Source organism: Wyeomyia smithii, chromosome 1 (assembly GCF_029784165.1).
Source record: "Wyeomyia smithii strain HCP4-BCI-WySm-NY-G18 chromosome 1, ASM2978416v1, whole genome shotgun sequence".
Lineage (NCBI taxonomy): Eukaryota > Metazoa > Arthropoda > Insecta > Diptera > Culicidae > Wyeomyia > Wyeomyia smithii.
In genome coordinates this window covers 57,842,869-57,855,920 of record NC_073694.1, presented here as the reverse complement: position 1 = coordinate 57,855,920, position 13,052 = coordinate 57,842,869, and the positions used below count along the sequence as shown (strand labels likewise).

General features: G+C 39.1%; 1 protein-coding gene across 2 annotated transcripts in view; it reads right to left on the bottom strand.

Moving 5' to 3' along the window:
• The window catches only part of LOC129717099 (gamma-aminobutyric acid receptor subunit beta-like), an 84,098-nt gene that overhangs the window by 14,968 nt on the left and 56,078 nt on the right, over positions 1-13,052 (bottom strand). For both annotated transcript variants that reach the window (XM_055666951.1, XM_055666946.1), the window contains exon 3: positions 5,961-6,064. In XM_055666951.1, the coding sequence (XP_055522926.1) occupies positions 5,961-6,064 (104 nt within the window). The remainder of the gene's footprint in view (positions 1-5,960; positions 6,065-13,052) is intronic.

Genomic DNA, 13,052 nt, shown 5'->3' with positions numbered 1-13,052 from the left:
TGCCACTCATCAGAACATGGAAAGACATAGACAGAGAAAGATGCAGCGAACCCAAATCTTCCGGGAGAAAAAGCGCCACCTGGAGAAGGAGGAATTTGCAGAGCTGGAACAGCTGCATCATTCTCAGGAAACGCGAAAGTTTTATCAGAAGCACAACGCATCCCGCAGAGGCTTTGTGCCGCGAGCCGATATGTGCCGGGATAAATATGGTAGTATTCTGACGGACGATCGTGAGGTGACCGAAAGGTGGAAGCAGCACTTCGATGAACACCTGAATGGCGCCCAGGCAGGAGACCATGGCGGCGGAGAAAGTGATCCCGCCGGTGCAACAAATGTAGAAGACGTGCCAGCCCCAACAATAGGCGAAGTTGAGGATGCCATCAAGCAGCTGAAAAACAATAAATCGGCTGGGAAGTATGGCCTCAGAGCGGAGCTTATTAGGATGGGCCCGGAGAAGCAACCTGTTTGCACCGGTTGATTGCAAGAATTTGGGATATAGAACAGCTACCGGAGGAGTGGAACGATGGGGTTATCTGCCCTATCTATAAAAAATGCGACAAATTGGACTGTGGCAACTATCGTGCGAACACCGTCCTGAATGTCGCCTACAAAGTGCTGCCCCAAATCATTTTCCGTCGTCTCTCACCCCTAGCCAACAGATTTGTGGGAAGTTATCAGGCCGGCTTCGTGGAAGGACGGTCTACGACAGACCAAATCTTTACCATACGGCAGATCCTCCAGAAATGCCGTGAATACAGAACCCCCACACACCACCTATTCATCGACTTTGAAGCCGCGTATGACACTATCAACCGAAAAGAGTTGTGGAAGGTCATGGACGAAAACGGCTTTCTGGGGAAGCTTATTAGACGGATGAAGGCTACGGTGGATGGAACGCAGTGCTGTGTGCGGATTTCGGGTGGATTGTTGAGTCCATTTGAATCCCGCAGGGGGCTTCGACAGGGTGATGGTCTCTCCTGCCTGCTATTCAATAATGCGCTACGGGGTGTAATGAATCGAGCGGACATCAACGCGCGGGGTACGATTTTCAACAAATCCAGTCAATTCGTTTGCTTTGCTTATGACATGGACATTGCCGGCAGAACAACTGCGGCGGTGGTAGAACAGTACAACAGACTAAAACGCGAAGCAGCGAGGATTGGGTTGCAGATAGATACGCCTGAAACGAAGTATATGCTAGCCGGCGGAACCGACGCCGACCGACATCGTTTAGGCTGTAGCATTACAATCGGCGGCGATAAGTTCGAGGTAGTCGACGAGTTTGTCTATCTTGGCTCACTGATAACCGAGGACAATGATACCAGCCATGAGATCCGGAGGCGTATTATCAGCGAAAGTCGTGCCTACTATAGGCTCCACAAGCAATTGCGGTCAAACATACTAAGCCCCCGTACGAAGTGTAACCTGTACAAAACGCTCATAAGACTGGTTGTTCCCTACGGGCATGAAACGTGGACAATGCTCGAGGAGGACCTGCGAGTGCTTGGAGTTTTCGATGGGTACTAAGGACGATCATTGGCGGCGTGTAGGAGAACGGAATATAGAGGCGAAGGATGAACCATGAGCTCGCGAAACTCTACGGCGAACCCAGTATTCAAAAGGTGGCCAAAGCTGGGCGGATACGCTGGGCAGGTCACGTTGCAAGAATGCCGGACAACTACCCTGCGAAAATGGTGTTTGCCTCGAACCCGGCAGGAAGAAGACGACCAGGGGCGCAGCGAGCAAGATGGGTAGACCAGGTGGAGCGAAATCTGGCAGAGAGTACACGGTGTTCCAGGGATTGGAGAGCAGGAGCTAATAACCAAGTAAATTGGAGAACTTTGTTCATCAGGCTATGTCATGACGGAATGCCAAATAAATAAATAAATAATGGTTCTCTCCCCTAACGTTTCATTTCGTCACAAAGTCAGACCCAGACAAGAAAGGCAGCATTTATAAAGTACGTCACGCATATAGGGGGAAGAGGGGGTGAAAAAATCGTGACAATTTGTGACGTATGGGGGAGGAAGGTATAACAATAGGTGACGTCGCATGAAAATATTTTCATCTGTACTGGGAGCTTCAAAAATCCTGTTCATTTGTAAATCTGTACCAAAATCTGTTCCATTGGACCTCTGAAAAAACAGCTTCAGCGACTTTTGTTCGTTGTGTTGATAAAACTGTGACTGCATTGACCCTGTTAATATTTGTATGTTCTGAACTATTTGCTCGCTTGTCAATGAAAGTTGCAGATTGCGAATTCGCGTTCATTGTGTCGTTACTGAGTCTGTTTTAAAGTTTAGTCTTATTTTTTAAGCCATTTGAAACATTGTACTTTTTCACAAGAAGCTGTAAACTGTACATTACAGAATCTGTACCGGAAAAAACCGAAAAAATCTGTACGTTTCCAGAAATATTTGTACAATTGGCAACAATGGCCTGACGATCTTGGGTTGATGCATAGAAAAGAAATGGTTATGAAAGATCTATTGACATATTTAAGGCTCCTGAAACACATCCGATTACATCAATCGGAGCTCGTTTCTAAAATTCTTGGAATTTATGCGAGATGTTATTTCCTTAAATTTTTTAAACATTAGGTAAAGCGCTCCAATACGTAATTTGACCATATGTTTTTTTAACGTACAAGACAATTGCGGGACTAGCGCTACGATCCTACCAACACTAACAGTTTCTCCCGTGCCGGGATTCCAACTTACAACGACTGACTTGTTAGGTTTGTATCGGTTTGGTAGGCACTTTGGGGCCACTCACGGTTCATTTTTTTAATAGGGGAGGGGAGTTGCTGTGACGTGAGTACTTCTCCTGAAGGGTTCGTCAATGTGTGATAAAATGTGACAAGGGAGTCAAATTTATTCAAAATTTGCGCGACGTACTTTGTGGATGTCACCAAAGTATTAAAAATGACTCTAAACAGACAAAACAGTGATAAAAATAACAATTAGAAAAAATCTAAATATTTTTCGCGAAAGAAGAATCAGTAATGGCGGACAAAGCATTTTTTCTTTATAATATTTCATTTGTTATTCAGTCATGACCTTTAAACACGACTGTAACAATCAAACAAACCATAGTTCAATTTGAAACCTGAATTAGACCACCACAACATGATCTACCGCTACTCTCTCCCACTCTGCGAGAACATACCAGGCCAGGGGGTACAATCGATATAAAAAATATCGTCAAGGGGTACGCGGACAAAAAAAGGTTGAGAACCGCTGCTCTATGGCAAGATTCTCGCCCGATCGCTCGCGTTGGTGTTTCAGGCCTTTTTCGCGGAAATCTTGTGTCGCTTTACTACCGTATTTCGAGAATACCTCATAAAATATTGTTAATTTTTCGACTAACCTGCACCTGCAATATTTATTATGAAACTGCTAAACTGCTTAACTGTTGCTGTTGGCACATTCCCCGAAAAAACCGCATTTTTTTCGGCAAAATGAACCGGTCCCCGCGGCTGTAGGACAAAGCATCGATTCTGAACAGTTTCTCCTCGAAGAACAGGATTATCGTATTTTCCTTCTTCACCAAAATCCCTGCAGAAGAGTCAGTGGCTGCTTTACCCACCAGTAATGAAGTTGCTTTTCATTCTAGCTCTGTAAAATGCGTTTTCACAAACTTGCAACAAAATAAATCAGTTATTCTGATGCAGCACTTGAAAGTAAACATAACCAAGTAAACAACCATAAACCATAAAATATACCAATTAAAAATTAATAAAAATTCAAAACATTTTCGGAGACATTATAAACGACTCGTAGGGGTGCCTAGCCTAGTCATACAGGTAACGGCGGTCTCTGACATTGTGGATGCAGTAATAGACGAAAAGAACGACGGCAATCCTCCAGTTATGCGAAAAGTTTCATTTTACGATTTTACCACACTAGTGATACAGTAAATCGTTGAAATGTAGCAGAAGCAATGGTTTAATGTACGAAACAACAAATTAAGAACCATTAAAGATACCCCGCTTCCATTTGGAAATAGTAATAACGTCTTAGCTGGTAGTGATTTTAGTCAACCTCGCACCGCTTGGGCACATGTGAGCGACAGAACAATATATCAGGTGTTCTTGGCCATTGTCTGCTGCTAGCGCTGCGCTGATTGATGCATTGGATATCTTAGATTTGCATTTAGTGAACCAGCAATTGGGCCATCTCGACCGTATCGTTGCGGTCCGCGTCTTTCCACGCTATGCCACATGAATCCAGAACTGCCAAATGCATCCAAAACTGACGGATTCCAGACCAGATGATTTATCGACCGATTTCGAGCGGCTTCGATTTGAATGACGCTTATTTGACGTTGCAAACTAAGTATTTTCAACGGATGCAGGAATATTCCTCTAAACAATAGTTTTGTAAAAGGGCGTATGCATTCTAGCATACTCTTCATTTGAAGCATTATACTTTTTTAGGAAACTTGAGGCTGTAACGCAAGTTTTTTCAACGAGTCTAGGGTGATAAAATGTTAGACAAATCTAAGGTTTAGAGCAATTTCAATTAAGGCATTTTCAATTATTTATGGAAATACAAGTTTTACTTAAGTTATTCGTGATTCTTCAGCAACAACCATAGATTAATCGAAGAAGACGAAAACAGTTGCATCCACTGGCATGATCATGGAATCGGTTCTTTGGTATCCACGTGGCGTGATTTCAATTTATTATCTTCGAAAGGAAAAACCAATCAGTGGCGAGTTTAATGCGAACAATAAAGAAACTTTTCTTCGTAACGGTTATCGAGGTTGAACATTGGCTTTACGAGGTAAACATATATTTGTTGAAATGAAATTTAGTTGAGGAAACAGTTTCCAAAAAATAACATTTTTATCGAGAAAATTCTTCTAGGAAAAACGTACAAAAAACGCAGAAAAGCAACAAACGTACTGCTTTAAAGCTGTATAATTTATTCAATATAAAGAATACACATTTTTCAAAATTGATAAAAGTTCACATATTCATGGACAGTATAACTTCTGTTCGCGTTTACCGTAAAACTCAGTCTGAGACAGAGTTGCCAATAATTTTTTTTATTTAACTGGAAAACGGCTAAAGAAAAAACTGGAAAAAACTGAATTCCAAATAAATTTAAGAAAAAAAGCAAAAAAAAATGATTTTGAGAGCGCTTTTCTGTTATGGGGATTAAATCCAATTTCAGTTTTGAATACAGCAACTAAAGAGATAACTCTTCACAAAAAAATACTCATTTTAATCAGAACTGTTTTGTTTCGGGCTTACATTTTGTTAAAATTATGGACTGTAAAATGTCCTCTAACAGCAAAATTTAAAATTACGCAATCAATCTATCTCAAAATTGAGAAAATAGGGCTTTTCCATTTACTTTTATTTTTAACAAAAGTATTAACGCAACATTCCCTTCCATCAGTGAAGTTTAAATTTTAGTTATTTCTGACTTCGCTATCTTTTGGTATCTAATTCTTCTAACAATTTTTCAACTGCTACGCAACAGAAAATAAATAGAAGATTTTTTTATGGTCTGGTAAAATCTTTTTGTTTGGTTTAATCTTAACTATGTCATGCAGTCTTTTATTTGACCGTGTTTCGTGCGAGAAGATAGAATACTGAAAATGCTGTTAAGAATTGTCATAACAATTCATCAATCTACAAAATTTACGTTTTAAAAATATTTTCGAAAACCATTCGGAGCTTGAGTGAATAAAAAACTGGATAAAACTGTCAAATATCTGAAAAAACTGGAAGATTTTGGGAATAAACTGTTTAACTGGATCACTTGAAAAAAACTGGAGGAATCCAGTTTAAACTGGAACATTGGCAACCCTGGTCTGAGGTACTCAGATACAGGATAAACAAGAACATTTTTCTCGCCACTTCAACGTTCACTAACACTCCAACGTTGGCATACATTAAAGCTAAATGTTCATTATTTTATACATATTATAATACATTTTATACGTACCGCCAAAGTTCGGCCGCAACCGGATATCGTAACCTTCCAGTATCCTAGAAATAGTTTGTGTGACGTTTTCCAGTCGACCGGCTGCCATCGATTTCGAGTGTCCGCTGCAATAAAACAAGTGAGAGAAGAAAAAAGAAACTGGTAATCAAATTTTCCATACATCCAATCACATACATGATTTTGCAGCCATTTTTTATACAATTCTACTGTGGGATAAAACACCTCTCTTGTTATTGTTTTACTCAGACCCATTTCTACAGCGATTATTTGTTGCTTCACCCTAACAGTTGACATTCGCTGGTCTCGTTGTTATCATAGTGAAACACGAACCATGGATGGAACAAGGAACAAGAGGCAATAATTGAATCGCAAATTTGCTGTGAATCAAATTAGAGCCAAAATAGACAGCAGCCGTGGCTGCACCGAATTTTCATTATTACAGTTAGCGGATATATGTAGGGTAATCGCTCTATTTATTCATCTCAACAGCTAGCTGCACCTATCTTCATCTTATTTCTCTCATTTGCTACTGTCAAATTTCTACAAATTTTTTGAAGTAAATCTATTTGCTTCGATAAATTGATCAAAAAGACGTGATGAGGTGAATATAGGTACTGAGATAAATATAGAAGCGATTACCCTAATTGTACCCATAAGCGAACTAATGCCTAGCATCTCTGTTCTGGGCGTATTCGTATTACACATCAGCTTTAACTTTTTGCGGTGCTTAAACTTTTTCTGCCCCTCCATGTGTTGCATCTCAAGCCGGGAGTTTGATCCCACAAAAACCGATTTTGGTTATTCCACACGTGTACAGAGCATTTCTCAAATAAACGTAACTTTCTCCTGTCTCGAAAAATTGCCCACATACGGTATATTTTCTGAGCTGTTGGACAAAAAAACAAGCGAAGACGTCACTCAAAATGAGAAGATGAATTCAAGCCAAGTTGAAACTCATTGTTGTTTGGCTGGGTTTTTATTGCGTGCTGGTGATATTTGAAATGTAATAACTGTCAGTTATCATTACGGTGGTTTTCAGGATGCTGCTCTTACAGTAAAAACCTAATCTAACAACCACGAATACAAATATTATCCATAGTTGATCGCAGACCATCAGGCAGCTATTTGTTCCTACGGTTGTTTGTTATCACTGTTCTGATTATAGGATGGAGCACGATTTGTCGCTTTCCACAGGATTGCATTTATTATTTAAAGTCAGATGAATGTTGAATGTAAAATAAACAAAATTATACTCGCTAATTTCGAAAAAAAAATGCATAAGAACAAAAACACGACTTCAGAGGAATTTTGATTTTAAAGCTTAGGTTCCGGAATTTAGATAGGGATTTGAAAATTTGAATTCTAGATTTCAAAGTTTGGACTTGAGATTCAGGACTGAGTATTTTGAGATTTTGATTCGAGATTCTAAACTGGTTTAACATTCTAAACTTTTAGAGTTTTTAAATTTTAAACTTTTGATTTCGACGTTTGAATTAAGTATTTCGGATATTTCTTTATTTTGGGATCTCGAGTTAGCATGTTTTTGATCTCGTATTTAGGATTTTGGAATCAATTTTGTATTTAATATTTTCAACTTTGGAATTTGGGTGTGGATTTTAGAGTTTTTATCTAGGATTTTGAGGTTTTACAATTTATGATTTTGGCTTTATAACGGGTCCATAATATTCGCTTCGGTATTTTAATTTCACATGCATTTGGAGTTTTAAACAGAGAATTCGGAATTAAGAACTAAGCTAAGAATTCAGATTTTAATTTTCCTCAATTTTAGACTTTTGATTTTGGAATTCTGAATCCTCAATTTGGAGCTTCGAATTTTGGATTCAAGATTTCTAATATTCAACATCGATCGTTCAATTCAGAGTTTCAATCCTAAATCTTAGAATATGAATGTTAGTAAGTCTAAGTTTTTGAGATCTAGATTTCATTGGAACTTCGGATTTTATTCATGATTTTGGATCTTGAATATGTCTTTCCACATTTGGATTTCATGTTTTGGATTTTATAAATAAGTTTTACGATTGTCAGCTCTGGATTTGGGATTTCAAACGTTGGAATTTTGTTCTCGAATTATTCCTGGATTTTGTGTTTTTAATTTTTCAATGATTCATGATGCAGCAGTTTAATTCAACATTCTTGTTTCAAGATTCTAGATTTTGTGTTTTGGATTCTATTTCTTAATTTCGAGGCGTAAGTTTTTCATTATGGAGTTATACACCGAAAATTACGATATAAGAGCTGAGTTTAGGATTTAGATTCGAATATAGGATTTAAGACTGGAAATATTATATCTCGAAACTATAGTTTTCAAGTTGAGCTTCGAATTCATTTTTGATTTGGGATTATGCATGTTTAAAAGAGGATTCAAATTTCAATTCTGGATTAGTGATCGTCGGTTTTATATTTAGGATTTTTTAACTTGGGCTTGGAATTCTTAGATCTGAATTCAGAACTTTTAGTTGTGGATTTAAGATTTTTAATTTGAAGTGTTCGATTTAGAGCTTTAATCCTGGACTGGACTGTGGATGATAAGCCTAAGGTTTTAGAATTTAGATTTAGAATATTGGATTATCTTTTCGTATCAATAAATTAAAATTGAAGAACAGAATTTGAATATGAAATTATGGCCCAAGTTACACATGTTGTTATAGAACAGTTGAGAGAACTCCTCTGATACAAGCGCCAGTTATAGTTGATATCATGTATGAAGTATTATAGTATAACTTCATGAAAACAAGCCAACTTATTAGATTGAAAATGCAAAATACATCTCGAGTACCAATACGGTGAAAAAAAAAAAACGTTGGAAACAGGTTATTTTCAAGTTTCAATTGCTAACTAATCAAAACATCGTTGACACAAGCATAAAACTTCAAAATAAGAATATCGCTGATTTATATTAGGAACAAAAAAGGGACAAAAGAGTGAATATGGCGTATCGAATTATCACCAAAAAATAAGAAACAACATTAGATCAACTATTTGATGCTTTTATTACCAAAGTTAATGTGCGCGATAAATTTCATGGTGCAACATTGGGTTTTAAGACAAGTGCCTTTTATGTCATAGTTATTGTTTGTTGAACTCGTGTCATTGAAAAACATCTCCAAACCCAGGAAAAAACGAGCTTGTTTTCGAGTGTGGTTAAATTACCGATGAAAAATAACTTTTCACAAATCGTATATTTTAAGTTGTTTTCTGTACTGTTTTGATAACATCATAAACACATGTTACAGACAAGTAGCCGCAATTTAAGTTTAACAATCTATTAATATTTGTTTATTAAAGTTCTCTAACTTGTTTATCGAAGTGTTTCAAGAACGTGAGCCTCATGCTCTCGCAATGGTTATACCAATGGTTAGTGTTTTACACCTTACCCCTTTTTTCCACTTCTTGCAAATACTTCAAGTAGTATTCAAGATCCTTGGTTAAAATCACACAGTATTGGTTTTTATGAAACTACTTGCCATTTTTCTGAATATCCTATACTTTCGTTTTTGGCACGCACAATATTTGCTTGTTACTTCAATAGCACTGACCAAAAAATTCTCCTTTTGGTAACAAATTTGTTACTTCTTTCATCTCCAATTAATCTATTTATTAATTTATTTCGTCAATCATGGTAGACTACAAACAGTTTACTTTCATATATGATAAAATTGTTAATTTTGTCTTCTGTTCAAAGTTTTTCTTATTGCTGCCCTGGACATAGTTACGTCAATGTGTACACAATATTGATTATATGTGTTCATCATTTGGTTCATAGGTCTATTAGTTGCATACATTGTTCGTTTAGGAGCCACTTGAAACAAACTTCTGGTTCTAAGTATGCGTGAGGGTACATAAAAGTTTAAGTTTTCTAGTAGGTTTTCTGATTTGACACGATGAGAGATTATATCGTTGATAAAAGAGACCTTAGCGATTTCTCTTCGTTTTACAAGCGTTTCAATGTTAATTAGTATGCACCGTGATTCATATGATGGGAGGATCAGAGAGCTCCAACCTAGCTTCCTGAGTGCATACAACAAAAACTGTTTTTGAACTGATTCTATTCTTGCTACATGTGTGGGTAGATATGGGCTCCAAACTATACTACAATATTCGAGAACAGATCCTACATACGAAAAATAAAGCGTTTTAATGGTATAGGGGTCTTTAAAATTGTAGCTGAACCTTTTGATGAATCCTAACATACTGAAAGCTTTATTGATCATTGTATTATAGTGTTCCACAAATGTTAGTTTTGAGTCAAGTATTACACCTAGGTCTCTAAACTTGTAACTCCTTTGAATCAACTGGTGTCCTAAAGTGAAACTGAAATCATGATTGGTGTGTTTTTTCGAGTAGGATATAATGTTGCATTTTTTAATATTAAGATCCAGTAGGCTTTTGGCACACCAATTGAAGAAAACGTTGATTTCATCCTGAAAATGTTGCAGATCTACGCTGTTACGTATCTCCATGTACAATTTCATGTCGTCTGCATAGATGAGTACTTTGGCGCATTTCAATACAAGATTAACATCGTCGACAAACATAATAAATAATAAAGGACCCAAGTGGGAACCCTGTGGAACACCAGAAGTGACTTTAATTGCTGTCGAAGTTTTACCTTTAAAACGAACAAACTGCGTTCTATTCGTCAGGTACGATTCGATCCATGTTAGCAGTGTCGCTCCTAATCCCATACGTTTAAGCTTAAAAAGCAACAGCCGAATATCAACTCTATCGAACGCCATACTAAAGTCAGTGTATCAAGTTTCAATGAAGTTTTTCCTGTCCATCCATTCCGTCCCGAACGCTCGACGAAAACGGACGCATTAAGAGGTTGGTTGTCGCGCTATAAAGTCGCTACTGTGTGAAGAAGAAAAGAAGCATTGCTTACTCGGTCGGGTTTCAAAGAGTGCGAAGTGCGGTGTAAAGACAAACTGATAATCCGATGGTCATCCTGCTATTGTGCTATAGCTGTGCCGCTGCGAAGCTGCCCGTTCCAGCACCGAAAGACTCGGTGATTGTGCTATTGAAGACAACAAAAAAGAGGTACGTGATTCTTTTCCATGTACTGTTGCGCTAGTTTGAGCGCAATGGATGTGGATCCCTTAGCCCCCGATCCCCCGTCTCCAAACCCACCCGACCCTGTCCCTCCTGTTCACCCCCCCTCTGTCCCTGCTTTAGTCAATCCTCGTCCCAGGCTCTACCCAGACGGATCAACGGGTCCACTGGTTCTCTACATGAGGCCCAAACCAGGAGTAAAATCCCTGAACACTTTACAAATCGCGAAAGATCTGACGTCACGATACAAGGCCGTGACCGAAATCGCGAAAGTCAGACCAAACAAGCTCCGTGTCGTGGTCAATGAGCTGGATCAGGCCAACGATATAGCTCGCTCTGAGCTCTTTACACGCGAGTATCGCGTGTATGTACCTGCACGAGACGTGGAGATCGACGGTGTAATAACCGATTCGAGTCTGACTGTTGAGTGTATTCTGGGAAGCGGCGTCGGCTGCTTCAAAAAATCCACTACCGAGGCGAAAGTATTGGATGTTAAGCAATTACGGTCCATGTCGCTCGTCTCCGGTAAAAAAGTATACACTCCGTCAGACTCGTTTCGCGTTACGTTTGCCGGATCTGCACTTCCTAGCCACGTTTTTATCAACCAGGTTCGTCTGCCTGTGCGTTTGTATGTGCCCCGTGTTATGAATTGCACCAATTGCAAGCAGTGAGGCCATACAGCTGCCTACTGCTGCAATAAGGCACGGTGTGGCAAGTGTGGGGAGACTCATGCGGAAGATTCTTGCAGTGTAAACGCTTAAAAGTGTATTCACTGCGGGGAAAATCTGCATGAGCTTTCCGCATGCCCGGTGTACATGCAACGCAGAGATAAAATTAAACGGTCTCTTAAGGAGCGCTCAAAGCGTTCTTACGCTGAGATTCTTAAGAAGACCGTGACCACTTCTACCATAACATCGAACCCCTTTGATCTGTTGTCTTCAGATGAAACCGACTCTGACGAACCACTAGAGGGAACTTCTTTTGCCTGTCTTGGGGAGACTAGAAAGAGGAAAAATCTTTCCTCTCCCAAGCTTCCCAGGAAAGGACCTAAGGTTTCTCAAGATGGAATGAATAATACGAACAAATCTAAAAGTGCTGCGGAAAAGCCGAAGCAAACTCCTCCTGGGCTTGCAAATTTAAAGTCCCAGAAGGAGTTCCCAGCACTTCCTGGAACATCTAAAACCCCAGTTGTTCCTTTCGCACACCCAGATAATCAAATAAACTCTGGATTGGTGAATTTTTCTAACATCGTGGACTGGATTTTTGAAAACTTCAATATACCTGATCCAATTAAAAATTTCCTCACAGTGCTTCTCCCAACAGTTAGATAATTTTTGAAGCAGTTGACTGCCCAATGGCCCCTCCTTGCAGCGATTGTATCCTTCGATGCCTAATTCAACTGCGTATATGAAGGATTCTATCTCTGTCTTACAGTGGAATTGTAGAAGTATTTAACCAAAAATTGATTCACTTAAAGTTTTGATTAATAAAAACAAATGCGATGCATTTTCCCTTTGTGAAACTTGGCTTACTTCAAATATTGATCTTAACTTCCATGATTTTAATATTATTCGCCTTGATCGAGACACCCCATATGGAGGAGTACTTCTAGGGATTAAAAAGTGCTATTCTTTCTATCGTATTAACCTCCCCTCGATTCCAGGCATCGAAGTTGTCGCATGTCAAATGACAATACAAGGTAAAGAGCTTTGTATTGCCTCAATATATATTCCTCCCAGAGCACAGGTTGGGCAACGGCTGCTCTTTGATTTAATAGAACTACTTCCCTCGCCACGTTTGATTTTGGGAGACTTCAACTCTCATGGTGTGGCTTGGGGTTCCCCTTACAATGATACCCGCTCCTCTTTGATCTATAACCTTTGCGATGACTTCGACATGACTATTTTGAACAACGGTGAAATGACACGTATCCCGAAACCTCCAGCGCGCCCAAGCGCTTTGGATCTATCCTTATGTTCGACGTCACTACGGTTGGATTGCACATGGAAGGTAATCCTCGAC